Source organism: Hydractinia symbiolongicarpus, chromosome 8 (assembly GCF_029227915.1).
Source record: "Hydractinia symbiolongicarpus strain clone_291-10 chromosome 8, HSymV2.1, whole genome shotgun sequence".
NCBI classification, from domain to species: domain Eukaryota; kingdom Metazoa; phylum Cnidaria; class Hydrozoa; order Anthoathecata; family Hydractiniidae; genus Hydractinia; species Hydractinia symbiolongicarpus.
Genome location: NC_079882.1, coordinates 5336449 through 5355301, shown reverse-complemented (window position 1 = coordinate 5355301; position 18853 = coordinate 5336449). Strand labels below are relative to the sequence as shown.

The 18853-nt window shown below is 32.5% G+C and overlaps 2 protein-coding genes across 2 annotated transcripts; both read right to left on the bottom strand.

The window, feature by feature from the left end:
- Nucleotides 1–926: 926 nt before the first annotated feature.
- On the bottom strand, nt 927–5791 carry LOC130654665 (uncharacterized). The gene is made up of 5 exons (XM_057457277.1): nt 5596–5791; nt 4322–4397; nt 3886–4119; nt 3740–3771; nt 927–3267 (listed from the first exon to the last, which is right to left on the bottom strand). Exons 1-5 carry the CDS (start codon nt 5657–5659, stop codon nt 3143–3145), a joined length of 531 nt encoding a protein of 176 aa, XP_057313260.1. The 5' UTR covers nt 5660–5791; the 3' UTR covers nt 927–3142.
- A 578-nt stretch (nt 5792–6369) lies between these two features.
- LOC130654659 (uncharacterized) lies at nt 6370–17736 on the bottom strand. Its single transcript, XM_057457272.1, has 2 exons — nt 17610–17736; nt 6370–10029 (listed from the first exon to the last, which is right to left on the bottom strand). The coding sequence occupies exon 2, from the start codon at nt 10018–10020 to the stop codon at nt 7306–7308; it is 2715 nt and encodes a 904-aa protein (XP_057313255.1). The 5' UTR covers nt 10021–10029; nt 17610–17736; the 3' UTR covers nt 6370–7305.
- Between the last annotated feature and the right edge of the window lie 1117 nt (nt 17737–18853).

Below are 18853 nucleotides of genomic sequence, written 5' to 3'. Positions count from 1 at the left end.
GGGTTCATCTTCTCGACCCCAGAGATTTTGAGATAACCCACGAGGTTTTAATCTCAAAGACTTCTGGGGACGAGAATAAGTCCATCGTCTTCTCCTTGGCATCTTGTACCTTTTTGATATTGCACGAAAAGGGTATTTTTTACGTCTTTGTAACGCCGTCCTGCTTCCATCCCAAGGTTGTGTCTTGTGATAACAGCCACAATTTTATCCTTGTATATAAGTGTTTGTAGTATTTTATCAGTTTTTTAACTGGGCTTCTGTAATCATTGGGGTGAAACTAAACTTAGGAACTAGGAGTGGGGGCTTGTATTCAGACGGGGCTATTTTGGGGGTTTTATGGTTTTTGATTTTATTTTTAAGTATTTTGATGGCGCCAGCAATGTCCATTAAAGAAATCTTTTCAAAAAACTTTTACTGCGTAGATTTCCACGAGCGAAATAAACTGGTTATACGGTTATAACATTCTTCACTGCAATATCTTACTGTTTTTACCCTATGCCGGCAAATGGTTTTTACAGCAACAGCAGTAACAAGCACCGTGAATTTATAGCTGCAACTAGGCATTTCATAAAACTCCGCCTTTATTAGGATTGGTCCTTATGAGGGCGGGGTTTTCGCATAAGCAAACAGTCCAAACTTTAAAATTTGCAAAATGACTCATATATCCTTCGGATTTAATTTACTGCCTCCATCTCCATAGCATTTCGTGAATGTATGGAGCCTAAGTTTTGAAATACTTGGCATAACCGAAAGAAATTTATCCAATTTCGATCTTGTTAGGCAACTTGTAACTTTTTTTTTGTCTCTGTTTATGGTTATTGTTATAAAAAACTGAATGCTCGTGTTTAGTTAACATAAATATACATTTGTAATCAGCATAATTAAATTTCCGACAAAGTTATTTATTATTTGTTCTTTTTGCGAAATTTAATATATTTTTTTCTCACCAAATTAATTTCTAATTTTGTCAAAATTTCTAGAACATGTTTATCCAATACAAGATATTATGACTACATGAAGTATTTAGGTCACCAATCTAAAAACAACAACAACAAGAAGCCCTGGGGGCTCTAAGAATTTCCGCTTGCGACTAAAATATTTGATGACAACCTGCTAATTCGTTATGTTATCGTGCCAAACATTCGAAGAGGTTTGGTGCATGAAGCTCTGAAGATAAAGCACACAAGTGACATTATATCTTACAACAAACGCAAACAAAACGAAACGTGTCATAATAAACTCACATTATAAAAGAAATTGCTAACAAAAAATACAGCCTATCATTCATGGTTAAAAGTCTTGCGATTGAAACGTTTATGGTCTTAAACGGCATTTAGTTGACAAAAAATCAAAATTTTGATGCCACCATCATGTTCAGCATACTTTTCTTGTTAACTTTGCCAATTTTTGTTGAAAATGAAGTAGTTTTGATTTTTAGACCAATTTTGGCCTAAAATGACATTTAAGGTGGCCAAAAACCAAAACTTTAATGTCACCATCATGTTCAGCATACATTTTTTGTTAACTTTGCCAATTTTTGTTTAAAATGAAGTAGTTTTGATTTTTAGACCAATTTTGGCCTAAAATGACATTTAGGGTGGCCAAAAACCAAAATTTTAATGTCACCATCATGTTCAGCATACTTTCTTTGTTGACTGTGCCAAATTTTGTCGAAAATAAAGTAGTTTTAATTTTTGGACCAACTTTGGCCTAAAATGACTTTAGGTAACAAAAAATCAGAGAAACGTGAAATCCCAGGGTCTATTTTTTCTCAAAAAATGCTCCAAAAGAAAAAAACACGGTTTTAAAGAATTTCCTACGCCTTCGGGCACGGAAATTCAATAAAAAAGGACCTGAAGTTTTGAAGTAAACAAATGAAATTGGAATCCATGCAATAAAAATATTTTATTCCTTGAAAATACACCTTTCTTATTTTCGAAGCTTAAAGCTAATATTTAAGCCGCTTTTATTTAAAAACAAGAACTCGCCCGACTTAAGAGAATAGAGGAAGGGGTGTTATATTAAACATGAGGTTTTAAATTTTTTTAAATCATTAATCATATTGAACATTAGGTGGTTATAAATTTTTTCGGATCACTTTATTTAGATTAATTTTCTGATTCTTCACTTCAGTAAATTGCTGACAATTTTGGAGTTTACAAGTTTCCAATTATATACTAATAATTATATACTTGTTACTCAATTAAAAGGTTGAGATTTAGCTAAAAAATATAAACACTTTAAAACAAGATTTTGTTTTATATTAATTACCGCTTTCTGGATTTATTAGGAGACTTAACAAAATCAAAAGCAAAATTTAAATTTAAAAGAAGTTAAATTTCTAAACTAGGTAATTTTTCTCCCACAATAATATTAAAAAAATCAAAAAAAGAAAAGAACTCTGTCTTTATGTTCCACAACTAAAATTGAGACTTCATTAAAATTCCATCATTTTTCTAAACAGTCCACTTCACAGAGGCACGATGATATCGCCCTCCAGAAATAATTTCACTTCATAGTGGTAAGGATAGTGTTAGTTTTTTAGGTCTTGGAATAATGCTGATGTGACTACTAAAAATTTTTTAATAATTTTTTTTGTTTGTTTGTTTGTTTTATGAAAGTATTAAAATTACTTATATGAATGTCAACAAGGGAGTGCCACCAAATGCGCTATGAAATCGACAAAGAACACAAAATAGTAACTTATAAAACTTTTTAAAAAGTTCGGACCAAAATATGGTCAAAACTAAACTATGAGCAACATTAACAAAACAAAGTTTGAGTTCATTTAAAACTTGATTTTATAAGAACACTAAAAAACAACTATTTCTTGTTGAAGATGAACGCAGATTTTGATAAAAAGAAGTAACATAATTAGGAAAGATTTAGTCACCTAAAGGATAGTTTTAGGAAAATAAAGAACAACTAAAGTTGATGAGTAAACAAGCACTAATTTTTATGTACACGCGGTTTAGAATAAGATAGCACGCTTTAAGAAGGTAAATAAAATACATTTAAAGTGGCACAAAGTATTTATTAATTTAAATAAAAAAATATTCCCATTAAAATCAAGCAAATAAATAAACAGATAAATAAAATATTTACACAAGATATTTATTTACAGTTTAAAAATAATTCATCATCATTTCCTTCGACTTTTTTTTGACTTTTCCCACCTGATTGTCTCCACTTCTAGAGAAGCCATTTCTGATATTCTCTGCATGAAACTTGAGTCTGCATTGTAAAGTGGGTCGGGATACTGATTAGCTAAAAAATAAAATATTGAAAATAAAATTTTCGCTTTTTTCTATTTTTTAAATGCGGCTAGCCTATACAAAATAGTGGCAATAATATTCTATAAATAACAAAGCGGAGATCGATCAGTCTTAAACTTAGCATCACTATTTAACATACCAAGGAGATGACTATGGGTAAATCATTAAATCACAGTTCTAAAACACCGTATATCTTTCTTTAAGCTCCATTCCCCTTATTTAGCCTCCTTTCTAAAAGCCATCCTTTTTTTGTGATCCAAAATATTAATTACTTCCACCCTATCTCACACTCCCACCCCCTTCCCCCACACTTTTCCCCTAAACAACTTAACAGGCATAATGATAGTGAAACCATCTGCTTTAATCTTTTTTTCGATTGCAGTAATTTACTCGCATACAATTGCTAGCAATACCACCAGATTTCCCACATACTGCATATAGCTACACAGAGGTTGCAGACTCACCTCGCGCGCTTGTTGATGGCTTCGCTTTCCATCTAAAAAAATACGCACGGAAGATAGAAAATTTGTAAGGAACAAAATAATATCACATGGTTGTCACCTACATTACGTAATCATCAAAATAATTAACAGAAAGCAACATAACAAACCTTATAGCGGTACGTCTAGTGGGTGAAAGTTTCAACGCGCTCAGTGAACTGGAACAATTTGATTTATCCAAAGAAGAACTACTACTGTCCTTTGTCTGTTTGCTTAGATATTTTTGCTGATTGGCGAACATATCTGAACGGTATCCCATCACTGTGAGCGGCTGTGGAGTGCGCATTGACGAGTCTGTTGGTGGAAGACTGTAACTTGACGTAGGGACAAACACCGATTTGGAGCTAAACAAAGTGCGAATTACGTTAGAATGCCTTCCTACTGTACGTTGCTGTAAATTCCCGTGTGTTGGATATGAAAGAATGAAAAGAATTCCATCAAGAGAAGATTGAGTAGCGCAATAGATACATGTAGACATCAAAGAACATTGTTTGAAGAAAAAAAAAAACAAAAAAAAAACCCGGATCGAAAGCATTCCAAACTTACCAGTTCACTGGATTTCTATATCTTTTACCGAATCCATTGGAATTTCCCGCAGGTTTTTTCCAGTCTGTAGAAGAATCTAAAAAAACGCCATAATAGTTTGTGTTGTTATAAATCCATAACATTGTTATAAAACTTGCAATCACTTATGTTTCCCTTGTAAACAAATTTACTTATAGGTTTTTCATAAATGATACATTCCAGAGAAGTGAGTACAATTGACAGTGTGATAGGTATGATATAAAACTTAACTTTTATTCACCACTTGAATAAAATTAAAGTCACGTATCAAAGTCGGTGGCGAGAGTGCTAGAATTTTATCCTCATTTGTTCTACTTCTTTTGAAGCTATGTACAGTTAGTATACTTGTTATTATTTCAGAGGAAATTAAAAAAGAATAGATCTTATTTTTATGTACTCAGGTTTCTGTATTTTACAGGCTCGATCGTCATTATTTTTGCTTTTAACTATCCACATGGAAAGATAACATCCACGTGGTAGCTTGACCAATTAGGCCGATGCGTCAACCAAAATAAAGTTTTTGTCCCCTGGAATAACAGAGTGTTTTCTCGTCCTCTTCCCGACTATCAGGGGCGATCATAAGATCGACAGGTTGTAAAGATATTTTTTTAAAAAAATCTTGTAAATATAAAACAGGTTTATAATTTAACAACAAATTATGAGTAATAACAATTATGATAACTGGACATACTGCAATGGAAGTAGAACTTTTTTTGAAAAACATAAAATATATAGACTTTATGAAAATCGAAAACCTATTTTTTTTGCATAGCTGCATGTTAATATGCGTGACTTTTATTGCCGCTTTTAAAACTACCTGGAATTTATGTATTGAATTACCTCAACAACATGTTTTTTTTTATTGCATTAGTTTTAAAAGCAGAACTAATTTTAAAAGCAGATTTAAGCAGTTTGAGTTAATTAAAACCCATCAGGGCTTCTACGTTGTTTTCTGCTTTCTGCAACAAAAAACGAAATAGTACTGCGCACGAGATTACTCAAACAAAAAACATCATCTGTTTCCTCCACCCCTTGAAACATTCATAATCATCATACAATAATCTATTATATATTTCCCTATATATTTCCTTATTTTTTGACAGAACACAAATCGGAATATTGGAGGCTAAAAAATAAGCACACCTCGGTTAAAATTTAGAAATTTTCGGGAATGTTAAAAATTGAACACCTTGACCAGTGAAGATAGAATTGTTAAATGAGGAATTATATATTAAACAAACAAAACCAGTACTTACTTAAAAATACACTTCCTCCTTTCGATGATAACAGAAGGTGGCCCGAACGTTCAATTGTCGACATGTGACGTCACTGTGGAGCAACCCACTTTTATTTTACATTATGTATGCATGTTTACATCTGAAGAACAACGATTTAAAATATCAAATTTATTAAAATTTACTGGATAGTTTTTTTTGCATTTATAGGGAACGACAGGCGTCTAATTAATTTCATATTTCAGTTAAGTTTCGTAGTGTTTCGCAAGTGCGAAAACAAACTTTTTTTAAATCTTTTTTTTTTTTGGAAAACAGAAGGCCGATCGCCGTTCAATCAATGCTATAGAATTAGAACAGAGATTTTATTTTTCACAGAGGAAAACATCCACTGTTGCAGAATCACTATAAAATTGTTGCCAAACTAAAATTCGAGTGGAAAAAATCTTGATACTCAACAAATGGACATACAAAATCTGCTTGAAGCTTACCTACCGCAAAGAAAACAAGGTAATTTCATATAAAAGAGATTGAAAGGTTGTCTAGGAATTTGTATATTCTTTTCAAAATTCTTGATTAGTTCTTAAGATTTTGGACTTCAGAAGACTCATGAAGCAGCTGTTACTTTAACGTCACAATTTCGCATAATTAGTGCAACTTTTAAGACAAATAATTATTTCGAGCACATAAAAGAAATTTTCAAAAAAATAAAACGATTTCTAAATAACTTTTAAAGATCTTTCATATGAGCTCAAATATTTTTTCACAGGAGGTAATATTTATAGGGTTTATTTCTTTGTTGAACGTTCAAGAAGACAGATTTGTTTTCAATACAAACTAGCAGCAGAAGAGGTTAAAATGTGACCTAATATAAGCATTTCCAAACCAATCAATACAGCAGTAACCCAAAAAAATATCGTCTCTGATATTTAATAACAACATATTGAAAATTTATAAATAATATAGATATAAATAAATACTATTTACATTAGCATAAAGCATAAACAACCTGTGCATATTTTAATTACGTCACGTTCATTATACTACTTTAAAAAATTCAAAAAATTATTTTTAATTACCAACCATATTTGGTAAATGACAATGATAATAATTTAAAAAAAAAAATAATAATGAAAAATACATAAAAAAGTATAAATATCATCTTTCGATGATTATTATTAGCCTTTCGGTCATTAAGATTCATAAACAACCTTTCAGGATCCCAAATTGGCAGTTTTTAAAGTCCCTTTTTTGATTTCCTTTAGAATTTAAATTAACGAAAAAGGTTATGTTACATACATATATTTGAATGTATTGTTGCATCAAAAACTCTCGCAGGGATAAACTTTCTCGTCCGTTTACCCCCACGCGATAAAATTAATAAATCAGCGTTCAGTCTTGTCAAAAAACCATCTAAAAGCAACGCACCATGACATACCAGGATTTGAATTGAGAAAAAAATTCCATCGCATATGTTATAGTGCTTTAAGTAGTTCTTTTTTGACAGAAAATTTGAAATGAAAAAAAGATTACACAAAGAAAAATTTCAGAAAGCGCCAATGTAACAGAAACAGCTGATATCTATCATATAAAAAAAAACATTTCAGCTTTAGTATAAAATGTACAAATTTAAACCATTTAAATATACGGATTAAATAATTGATGAAAAAATGGTTATATATTATATAAATTATAATAAATAATGATTTATATTCAATTCCTACTTTTTTTTTCCTAACGTTTTAATTTTGCGGAGCCTTTATTTTTGTGTTGTTTCGATTTTTTCTGTAAATTTGTTGCTGAGCCAACCGGACTTATAACATTTCGACCACGATGTTTAGTTTCTTTCAATGTTCGAATTACAGAACTTTTTTTACCACTCGTCTCAATTTTCTCGCTTTGTTCCAGCTTCGATAACAGTTTAGATTTCGTTTTGGAATATTTTGGCACAATATCTGAAGTAGCGCCATTCTGGACATCTTCTCCATCGCTGGGTGCGATATCAAGCTCTTCTGAATATTTCAAAAGCTTTTTCAACATTCTCTCGAGCGTATAATGCTGCACGGTATCAAATGCACTTGTTAAATATTCTGCAATATCCATTTCAATGAATTCAGAAACCTCCTCAAAGACCTGGATACACGCCATTGCTGTAGACTTTGACGCCTTTGAAGTGGCAACTGTTGCGTTCTTTTGCAACAGCTGGAAAGTCTCACTGTGTTTATTATTCCTCATATTCACGTGACTTACATAAATGTCGAGCAACTCTTCTTCTATACTTTTCTCTTTAAACGATGACGACTTTCTGGATAAATATTTCTTCGTCTTTTCGTCATTCAGTGGGTTTGGAGTTTTGTGTTGTTTTTTAAGTAGTTTTTGAAATGTTTTATAGACATTCATATGCGAGCTGTAAAACTTTAGTATCGTCTCGCAATAATAATTATTAATTTTATCTTCCAAAGGCTTAAAAACGTGCTTATGAAATGTATTCATCAATGCTAAATGATAGCTATGGTGAATGTCAACATACGAAATACCATCAGATTTTACACCATGAAGTTTAATTAAATTTCCAAGGAGATCTTTAAAGGCAATTTCCACTGTTTCATCTTCACTATCACTAAGTATTGCTTGCTTTAAAATATTTAAAATTGAAAAACATTCACTTGTATTTTCCAGCTTATTCACATCCCTTTGTTTAATAGCATTAATAATGTGGTTTGCCACCACCACCACCATATCAAAAGCAGCAACCGATAGATCATTTCTAATTAAGCTTACATTTACAGTGAAGTCATCTTGGTCGAATGGTGGTAAAAGCTTGATTGAATTACTTGAAGTATTTATTAAGTATTTAAATTCGTGTGAAACTTGTTTGATTAGGTGGTCAACCATGGCTGCTATGGTAACTGATTGAGTTTTGTTTGATTCTAAACATGACCTGATCATGTCTGCACTAATATCGGCATGTTTTTGTTTAACACCCTTTAGTAAGTTTTGGACATTTTCGATAATGGATAACACTTGATCATCGGTGAAGTGAAGTTCATTTTGCAATGCAGAAAACATTTCCTCTTCATTTTCATTTATATTTTGCATAAGGAATTTTTGCACTGTAGTAAAAATATCTCGAATTTCTTTATCCTCGTACTCTGCTAGTTTAAGCAGCAGGTCATTTCGTTCTGCTAGCTCAGTCGAATATAAAGTCAAAAAGTATTGCTGAAACAAATCCAGTTTATCTTCAAGATTCTTCCCATCTGTTTTGAGAATTTCATGTTTCAAATTAATTTCATCTGTTTTAACCTTTTGTGTTAATTGGTCAAGGTGATGTTGACGCTGTTTATTGACCTCACGCATCATTTCTTGCAGTTGTTTAATTAAAAAAATGTCTGCTTTATCAAGGACAGATGTCAACTTTGTTTGATGGTTTTGCAGAATCTTTTTCACATCAGGTGTTTGACTTACTTCAGAAATCGCTTTATCAATGTAAAATATTCTGTACTTTACCATTGTGAGTATTTTATTGACACCATGAAAACACTGCAGCTGGATCATTTTAAAAAAGTTACAATCTTCAGATATATTTTTCAGACCTAGTGAAAAAAGTTTTAAACAGTCCAAGTGATTTGTGAAGAATACATTCAAACATTGATCGAGTCTCTTTACATGTTCTACATCTATATGACTTTTTATATCTATATTTATTTGTTTTGTAATTTCCTTGACGACAAGGCTTGTGGCAAATACTTGTTGAAAACCATTTAAACTATCACACATTTCTAATTTTTGGTTGTATTTTGACTTTAGTAACAGGAAGAGTTCTTGTGATATAACAAGAGATTTGTGTAGACTTTCTAAAACAAGATCGACCAACAAGGAAAATGCATTTTTGCGAAGTTGAATCATTTGTAAAAGGTAATCCTGAAAATGTTGGTGTACTGTGTCATGAGAATCCTGTAAATGTAGAAAGGTTGAGAAGAAGGGGGCATTGTTACGTTCAACCGAGTTAAGATCTATACAATCATTACAAATTTCCATTAGAACATCACCATAGTTGTTACTTATTGTTTCAAAATTTTCTTTCTCAGTAAAACTATGAATATAATTTGTTTCAAGATTGTCAATCGACATATCACTTTCATTGTCAATGTCTAATTCATCATACCCAGCATTTAAATCAACAGTCTCTGAATCGGACCATTGATAATCATCAGTGGAGTCATCATTTTCTGATGAGCTTCTTAGCTTACGCAAATGTCTGTTTTCTTTCAAACGCTGCTCCTTGTCTCGTTGCTTTTGTAATTGCAACACAACGTATCTCACCAACAGAATTACAATAATGATGGTAAGGATTAAGGCAAGAAGAAATGCGAGTACAACATACCCATCCAGTGTGTCTGATACATCTTTGTGTTGGAGTATATTCACGTATATGCAATTACTGCTCATACTTAAACACTAAATAAAACAAAAAGAAATTTTTTTTAAAATTTTGAAATATAAATCTTAATTACATATACTAAGAAAAAGAATAATAGTGAGGAAAAATAGCAATACTACTAAAAAAATGAATAACACGGCCAATATTAATATTATTAAAAAGCAAATAAGACAAGTCATTATCCAGCTTAAAAAATTAATTGTTAATTGTTATACTGCTGCTTAGCAATCTTGCAGATCGTAGTACAGTATAGTTAACGTGGTCTATTTTTGATAGAGTGTCCCAACCTTATGAGCTCGGAAGAGGTGTCAGTGTTAGAATCCCTAGGGTCCGCAACAATTATGGTCTATATTTTTTCCATGTCAGAGCAGCACAAGCATGGAATCACTTGTCAGTGTCCATGAATACGTCCTCTTTGAATGACTTTAAAGCATTGTTAGGTAATACAAGCATATACTGTCAGTGCTCTATTTGTTGGTAACGATGTATGTATTGAAAAATGTTTTTGAAATTCCGCTCCCGAAGCGTAGGAAATTCTTTAAAACCGTCGTTTTTTTCTTTTGGAGCATTTTTTGAGAAAAAATCGACCACCGGATTTCACGTTCCTCTGAGAGGAGGATAGTATTAGTATCACTGAGTAACTAACTAACCCTGTCCCAAATGGCCAATTGCAACGTCACAGATTTAAACTTCGTACCCAAGCTCCCTAAGTACTGGGAAGTCATCTGAATGACGTTTCAGGCCAAAATTGGTATTTGTTTTCGACAAAATTTGGCACAGTTATCAAAAAAGTATGCTGAACATGATGGTGAGATCAAAATTTTGATTTCTTGTTACCTAAATGTCATTTTAAGCCAAAATTGGTCCAAAAATTAAAACTACTTTATTTTCAACAAAATTTGGCATAGTAACAAATAAAGTATGCTGAACATGATATGGTGAGATCAAAATTTTGATTTTATGCAAACCTTAAATGTCATTTTAGGCCAAAATTGGTCCAAAAATTAAAACTACTTTATTTTCAACAAAATTTGGCACAGTAAACAAATAAAGCATGATATTGTGAGATCAAAACTATTAATTAAAAAACACTAGAATACCACATGCCATATAGTTTTGAACATTCTTCTTGGTGAAAGAAATAAAATGCCCTCCTATATTGTGCATTCCGTGTCGTAGATAGTATTTTTCTGAATGGCCAGGCTACGAAGTAGACATTTGCTAAGTTACTTTTGTTTTACATGGTTGTATACACAGTTGTATTTTCTTCTATTTTCTTTTTACCACAAAGAGACATTAAGATAAAGGGATGGGCTTAATCATAGTGCACCTCAAATTTGGGTGCGCACCTTAAATTTGGACCACCCCATCCTGCAACTAAGAAGTAACAAAATGTTTATTTTTTTAACTTTTAATAGGCACTTTAGTCAAAACATCTCGAAATTCGCTAGCTTTATTATTATTATTTAGGCTAAAAATGGGGTGCCAGACTTTACCCAAATACATATTATTAAATTCCCACATAAAACAAAAGAAATATTCTGCCACTTGGGCTGACATCTTTTGTTTAATGATGAAATTCATAAACTCTAGATGATAATATTTAATAACTTATTATTGATGCTCGATTTTATTATAAACAGACTGACCAAGTAGCTGAACTATAGTTGTCTGAATGTTTACTGTTTTATCGTTTATTCCCCATTTCAACATGGCGCCAGATCTATTTTACTTTTTTTTAATTGTTGTTTTGTCCAGTAATTTTATTGTCTTTTTTAGACATCCTGTTGACTTGAAACGTTGGCATGAAATATTTATATAATGTTTTATATTGTGGTCCAGAATTGCGTTTGTAGAGCACCCTGGAAATTTAGAAATTTTAAAGCTTGAAATACTTGATTCATTTTAATTGCCACATGTTTTTTTTGTTTTGACATATATACACATATTTATATTATTATTCCAAATATTTATACAGAATAAAACCACTTCACTGTTATTAATGTAGGTCCTGTGTTCTGAATATATACATTAGGTATACACCAGCTAGACTACCCAATTCCCCTCACATGGCATGGGTTTACCCGTAGCTGTGGTAAAGACACTTGCTAAACATACCCGCGCTGTGGACTGAACCACGGACCTTGTGACTTTGAAGGGAACGCCATAACCACAAGGCCACGCGTCGATTATATGTATATAATCAATTTATAGTCTACTTCTACAGACTACTTCTAGTCTGTAAATTACACCTGGTCTTTAAAATACACATTTTCATAACATGACATATCTGAAAGATTTAAATTTTCTTAAAAGTTTCATTTCCTTTTTAAATGCCTTTCGAAATTGCTACATATCATTTTTGTGTGCATATGTACTGGTCTGTAAAATCCTGCCTCAGTCTACAAAATACACATTTTAATCATGCGACAGCCTGAAACATGTAAAATATTTTTCCATTGTAATTTTTAATAGAAACTAATGTTTATAATTCCCGTGATTTTTATTTGTATTTAGGAGCTGGTTTGCAAAATCTTTTATAGGTCTGGAAAATGCACGTTTTGGTCATGTGACATTGTTTTTATGTCTTATTTATGATACTATTTTTTATATTTCTACCAATTTTTAGAACTTAGGTTGTTACAGAAATATTTTTATGTGAATATTTATAAACAATACTTTTCCTATACTTGATGCCAAAACTAATGCCTTTTTTCTTCATAACAACCACAGTAACAGTTTTCAAAATTTAGGCCTTTTTTTTCAAGTGTCGTAACTTTTGATTGGTGTAGACTTAAAAGTTGGTTGAGAACCCTCGTTTTTTTTTCTGTTTTTATACTCTTTCAAATGGTATTAAAAATTTGAATGATCATACCGAAGTAGACAAATGACCTGAAGGCCTATTCTTAAAATGCTTGTTTTTTTTAATGGAAATTTTGAGTTTTATTAAAAATGCTGGACTCACCCTCCCATAAAATGTTTTTCTGTTTTACAGCCAGTTAGCCATCTCATAGAATTGTTTGAATTATAAGGTCACCTTCACAAAGGTGCTTGGTTGGCTTCATTTCTATATTTAAAAGACAGTTGGTAGTAGTCACAGTTATATTTTGTTCTTCGTTTTTAATGTAAGCTTGCTGTACTATAGATTCCATTCCAAATTCCATCTATGAAAATCAATGTTGTTTCCATGGTTTTTGGCTGTTTTGACCAATGATTTTGCTTGGAATCACTGCAATTTTGGGTTTGTGGGGGATTTCTCTTTCCAGTGGACTTTGACGCACAGCTGCCTAGTACTGCGCTTTGCAATCAAAGTGGACTTTTACCCTAAAGGTTGCCTCCGACGTTACATTGATACTACCTAATTTAGTTCTATTCATATAAATATTTAAGATACAAACATTCATTTTCTACAGAAAAGTCTAGTACAGCAAATAATTGTGATTAACCTTCTAATTTTTTTGCTACCTCACTTCATGTGGCTTTATCATGTCATGCTTCTTCTCAAGCTTTGAAATTCATAATGGCTGCCTAATTGACGTCACAGAGACCAAAGAATCATAGGATGCCTCCTACGGTAACTGAATCGTATTTAGAGTCCCCTTGATATGTTTCGAAGAATAAATATCAATCATAGATTGAACGATTCAGAGCTAGAAAAAAACTTTTTTGTCTTAATTTTGCATGATGCAGAATTAAGTTTTTTTTAAAAACCAACAAATTTGTTAAATACTTCAACCATTATGTGTTCTTTGGATGAGTCGTAATCAGAATTTTCTAAACGTTGTACCTGGGTTCCAGTTTGAATCCAAAACGGTGATTTATCTGATTCATCGTGGGTAACATATCAGTGATAGCCATGAAGAAATAGCAGAACAAAGGCTCAACGTTGATAGTACACTGTGGTATAAATTCACCAATTGCAGTAAAATGACCACAAATGAATGTTTGCTGTCATAAACAAGAGTCAATATATGTAGATAAACTACAAGGTTTGTACATTTAAGCAGCATGTACTTGACCTTATATTTTCCTATTCTGATTATTAAGTTATTCAAAAATATATTCTTTAGAGAATCAACATAACTTCCTCCAAGAAATAACGTTCCGAAGTATAGGTTTTGTTTCATTTAAAACATGCCGTTCATATAAATTGGTTTATAAGAACATCAGGCTGAGATTTCTTTTTTAGAACAATCACTATGCTGCAACACCAGACTTGGCAAATCTGTGCAAAGAGTCATCCAGTTATGTGCAGTAACAAAAATTTGTGATGCTTAAGCCGACTGAGTGTACACAGGGTATATGGAAGAGTGTGTAGTTCCTGAAAAACGACTTCAGATGGGTTTTCCATTATGTAGTCAATGTAATATAAACTTTAAAAAAATACGTACAAATTAAAAAAAATAGAAAATTAATAAAAAGTTATGTTATTTGTGAGATTTTGAGTTTTCTACAATTTTTCTCTTACATGATCTTTAGGCAGGTGCGAAAAAGGCTCGTTTTATTCAAGGTGGGCAATCCTTCTCTCTGTCCACTGCATGTAAATATCCACCTAAGACAATGCCACACACAAAAATAATTTTCTTTCTTCGCCTTTTTTGCTACAGAGCACTTCAAGTATCCATGAGTATCCTTGCATTCCACATTATGCTGAAAGCAGGGTTCTGTTTGCGTTTTGACATATTTCAGTCTTGAAATGATAAGCAAATTTACTGCTCCCCAAACACTAAGATCCTATACATCAAAATCGACACAGATTTCTTCTGCCTCAACATCATTAAATCAATATACGATTCAGAATGTACTTATTTGTCATTAGACGATTTCACAACTCAATCAACTAATCAAGACAGTAAATTTCAAAATGGTTTGGTTTTAGCATAAGTAAACTAGATGAGGGAGAACTTCCTGGTTTATTTTTATCCTTCAGCAGTTTAAAAAAAGATAATTTTGATTTTTTGATCTGTAATTTTTACATCCTACTTTACACAAACCATGTTTACAAATTTAAAAAATAATATTTTTTAAAGCTATATAATTAGAATAGCAGAAAATTTTTTCAATAATTAATTAAAAAAACTCTCTTTGCAGTTTTCATGCTGCAAGACTGTGGCGATTGAAGCCAAAGGTTTTATGAAAACATAGAATAAATAAATCGTTTTTGTAGCTACTTTTATTTTCTAAGTTGCTCATTAAATAATAGTTTTTTCTGTACCATGTTTTAATGATATCTCTTGATTAAGATTAACTGGTTATAAGGTCGAAGCAACCTTTGGTGCCGTAGTTTAGCGGTTATCACTCTCGCACTTTGTGCAGGAAACCTGGTTCGATTCCCCTTGACGGCGATTCAATATAGCCAATTGAATATTACCATAGCCCTGGGTTAACCCAAGCCATGTGAGGGAAATTGGGGAGATGGTGCATTGTGTGGGCCGTTGGATGTTTGCAGGGAGTTGTCTGACAGAGTGCTGACCCTAATTGATTTTGCGTAGCTCAAAAAGAGCAATAAATACTTCAGGTCTCCCCATCAAAGCCATGGCCCCTTCTGGAAATAATAGACAGGGTATATCCCTCGATATTTGTGAGGCTAGCCATGCAAGATATGCAAAAAGAAGAAAATAAAGAAGGGAAACACATGAAGCAATCAATCCACTATGGTCTAATATATATTGGGCTGCCATCAAAAATATGTTATGTTCATGTCCTTTGACCGACTCACTTTTGGTAGTAAATACCCAAGTCGGTAAGTCAAAAAAAACCTGGGAAAAATGTTTTCCCCATCCAAACGCAATATAACAGTACTGTGAAAAGGTTTGTTAACATCGTGTTCGTGTAACAAGTGTGGTGCACACGAACCATGATAAAATCGTGGTCTTTATGTAGAACAAACATTCAAACATTCTATCGTGGCCACTACGCTAATATTATTATCTCCATGAAAGAATTGTGTGTCCCACGATTATTTTTGCGAGCTCCACAATTTTTATAGCCAGTATAAATTTTTTTTTTCTTTTCAAAAAAGTCTTTGATTAAAGTTAATTTGTTTGTTTTATGTTTTATCAAGTTAAAAAGCTTATTCATAGTTTTCGCTTGGTGTATACTTTTTCGTCATGGACGCGATTGTATTTTTACAAAATGTCAAAACCAGCGATAGAAATGTTTTTTTAGATTGCATTTTAAAAATTTAGAAATAAAAAAAGGCGATAAAAAAAGCATATATGCTTGCAAGTATTTCAGAATATACACCATTTGTTTTACAAAAATAAACCGTAGTTGTATTCTTTTAATAAGAAAATGCGCGAGTCATTTAATAGTTGTGAACAATGCTCATATGTTTCTTAAATTAAACGCGCTGGAATCTTTTTAAGTAATTAAATCAACAATACATTCTCGTGCAATGTATTATAAAACTTCGCGAAAGATTTTTATTATAAAATTACTTCATGCTAATACTTAAGGAAATAGCTTATCAATACATTTACACAATGCATCTCGCTATTACAAGAAATATAATTCTTCCGATACTTCTTCGCGAGCGCATTGTTTTTTAACACACAATTATAAACCCGCAAAACTGTTAAAGGATTTAATTATAACAAAAGACAAACAACTGCCGTCCTCCACGCAAAGGTGTGATATAAGCATGTAAGAGGGTGCCGATAAGCCGCAAACGCACGCATATATAAGGGCGAGTTCGGACAACTTTTCGAATTAAATTGACGGTTGTCCGCCGAAACCGCCCGCACTTTCCCGAACACGCCCGGAAGATTCCCGAAATGCAACACCTTGTAACATAAACATGGCGGACGACAGTTGAAAGGACGCGTTTGAAGAGAAAGGAGGTAATAAAGTTTATATATATAAGTTATTTATCAAGTAAATCTTATTAAAAACCATAAAAAACGGTTCTTTTAAGAACTTAGCTACCATATAATTAGTTTATTTTATTTTTTATAGTTTTTTAAATAATTCTTCAAGAGTCATTTATGGTGAATCTTTTTCTTTTCGGGCATTGTGCGGGACTATGCGAGTTTTTTCGAGCAAATACCTGAATTTTTTTTAAAACGCCGAACTCGCCTGAAAACGCCCGCACTTTTTACGGCGTATGCGGCTTATCGGCACCCTCGTTAGCCTGTACGCGGTAGATTACATTCCAGACTGTACTGTATCAAGTTTTGAACTTTGGCAGCACAAAGAGAGTGAAATAAAGATGCGGAAAGCGCTTTAATGTTAATTTTTTTTTATTTTAAAAAAATATCATAGCCTACTAGGATAAAATAGCCAAGCTAGGTTATGAATTCCTTTTCTAATTTGGCAAATAGCCTAGCTAGCTATAACTAGTCTGACATCCTAATCTGTTTTCCCTGACTGAATGTAGCGAGCTACTTTGTTGGTTTTACTATTCAGAAGAAAGAAAAGGCAAAAGCTTTATAATCGTTTGGTTTATTGTTTTTACAAATTTAACGAATCTCTAACTCGAATTTGACCATTTCAAAAAAGTGAGTCTTTCAGATCAGAATGCTTTAAATTGAAAGGGAAGTGAGCCATAAAGGACCATCGTAAATAAATTCAACAGTTAAGGACAGTTAAGACATACCTAGCTAAAAGAAAACAACATAATGCTCGCTTTGGAATGGATGTCTGGATCAGATGTGTTTAGTTTTCTCCCTGGGATACGGTACTGTGTCCGCCATCATTATCTTTGTTTACCGCTTTAATGTTACGGAAGACGGGTGTTGTGCCTGCTCCCTCCTCCCCCGGCTGCAATGCCCAATACTCTAAAAAGCGTTTTTTAAGCAAAAAGAAAGAGAATTGAATTAATATTAACTATAAATATCAAACCTAGTAAAAAGATATTCTATCTAAATTGATTAAAAAATAACTTTAACAACTTTGTGTGGCTCGATAGACAATCACAGTAGTAGCATACATGCGTGCAGGTACGGGCAACTGATGGGGTTGTGGGAGCTTTGTTTGCAAGAAAGTCTGGACAAAGAAAATAATTCCCGTATCAGAGCAAGCTTTTCAATGCATTGTTTGTTAAACGCACACAAGAAGATCACAGACGAACTGGATCTTCTTGAAGTTGGAAATGAATTTATTGACAGAAGAATAACCGCTATCTTTATTTTGGAAAATTTATTTCATCTGGCTTCATTACGAACCATTATTTAAAAAGATGAACGTACTATTATTGTAGAAATAGCGATGACTATTAAGAGTAAATAAACTCCAGCAAAGCTATTTTGGCGAGCTAGAACCCCTGAAATCTCAATTTTTTCGGCGCCCTCGCGAAGACACTTATAAAAAATTTTCATAATTTATTCCCACTTTAATTAGTATCTTCAGCAAATAGAATAAATTTTAACATTTTGGAACGAGGTTGGTATTTGAACTTCTTTAACATTTGTATCCTGTGGAGAAACGAAACTAAGTTACACGGGTTCTCGATTATTATCTTAAATTTTTCCCCTTTCACAAAACTGTGGTAAAGGTATTCATTAAAAATTCTAAACCATTGTTAGCAATTAACCCTGGCACAGCCTACTAAAAAGATTGCAAAACACAATTAATATCAAATGAGTTTATAAGCTCTGCGTAATTACTGGATATAGCATTAATTAATCAAATTGGAAAACACAATAGCACGTGTATATTCAGAGAAAACGATTTCGTTCACCTGCTTGAAAGGTTGATGAAGTCTTATCTGTAAGGTTAGTTTTTTTAAAATATTTGGATCGAAAGTGGTAGCGTGTAAAATAGATTGAAAAAAGGACGTGTCTTATCTCCTCATTACCAGGTGCGGTTTATATTCAAGCATACAGCCTAACGTGGTTTATT

Bases quoted from the DNA above. Each gene is read 5' to 3' on its own strand.
- LOC130654665 (XM_057457277.1), bottom strand. From the start codon at position 5,659: ATGTCGACAATTGAACGTTCGGGCCACCTTCTGTTATCATCGAAAGGA. The intron at 4,120-4,321 runs GTAAGTTTGGAA...CACTTTGTTTAG, and splicing joins TATAGAAATCCAGTGAACTG to CTCCAAATCGGTGTTTGTCC. The intron at 3,268-3,739 runs GTGAGTCTGCAA...TTTATTTTTTAG, and splicing joins GCCATCAACAAGCGCGCGAG to CTAATCAGTATCCCGACCCA.
- LOC130654659 (XM_057457272.1), bottom strand. From the start codon at position 10,020: ATGAGCAGTAATTGCATATACGTGAATATACTCCAACACAAAGATGTA.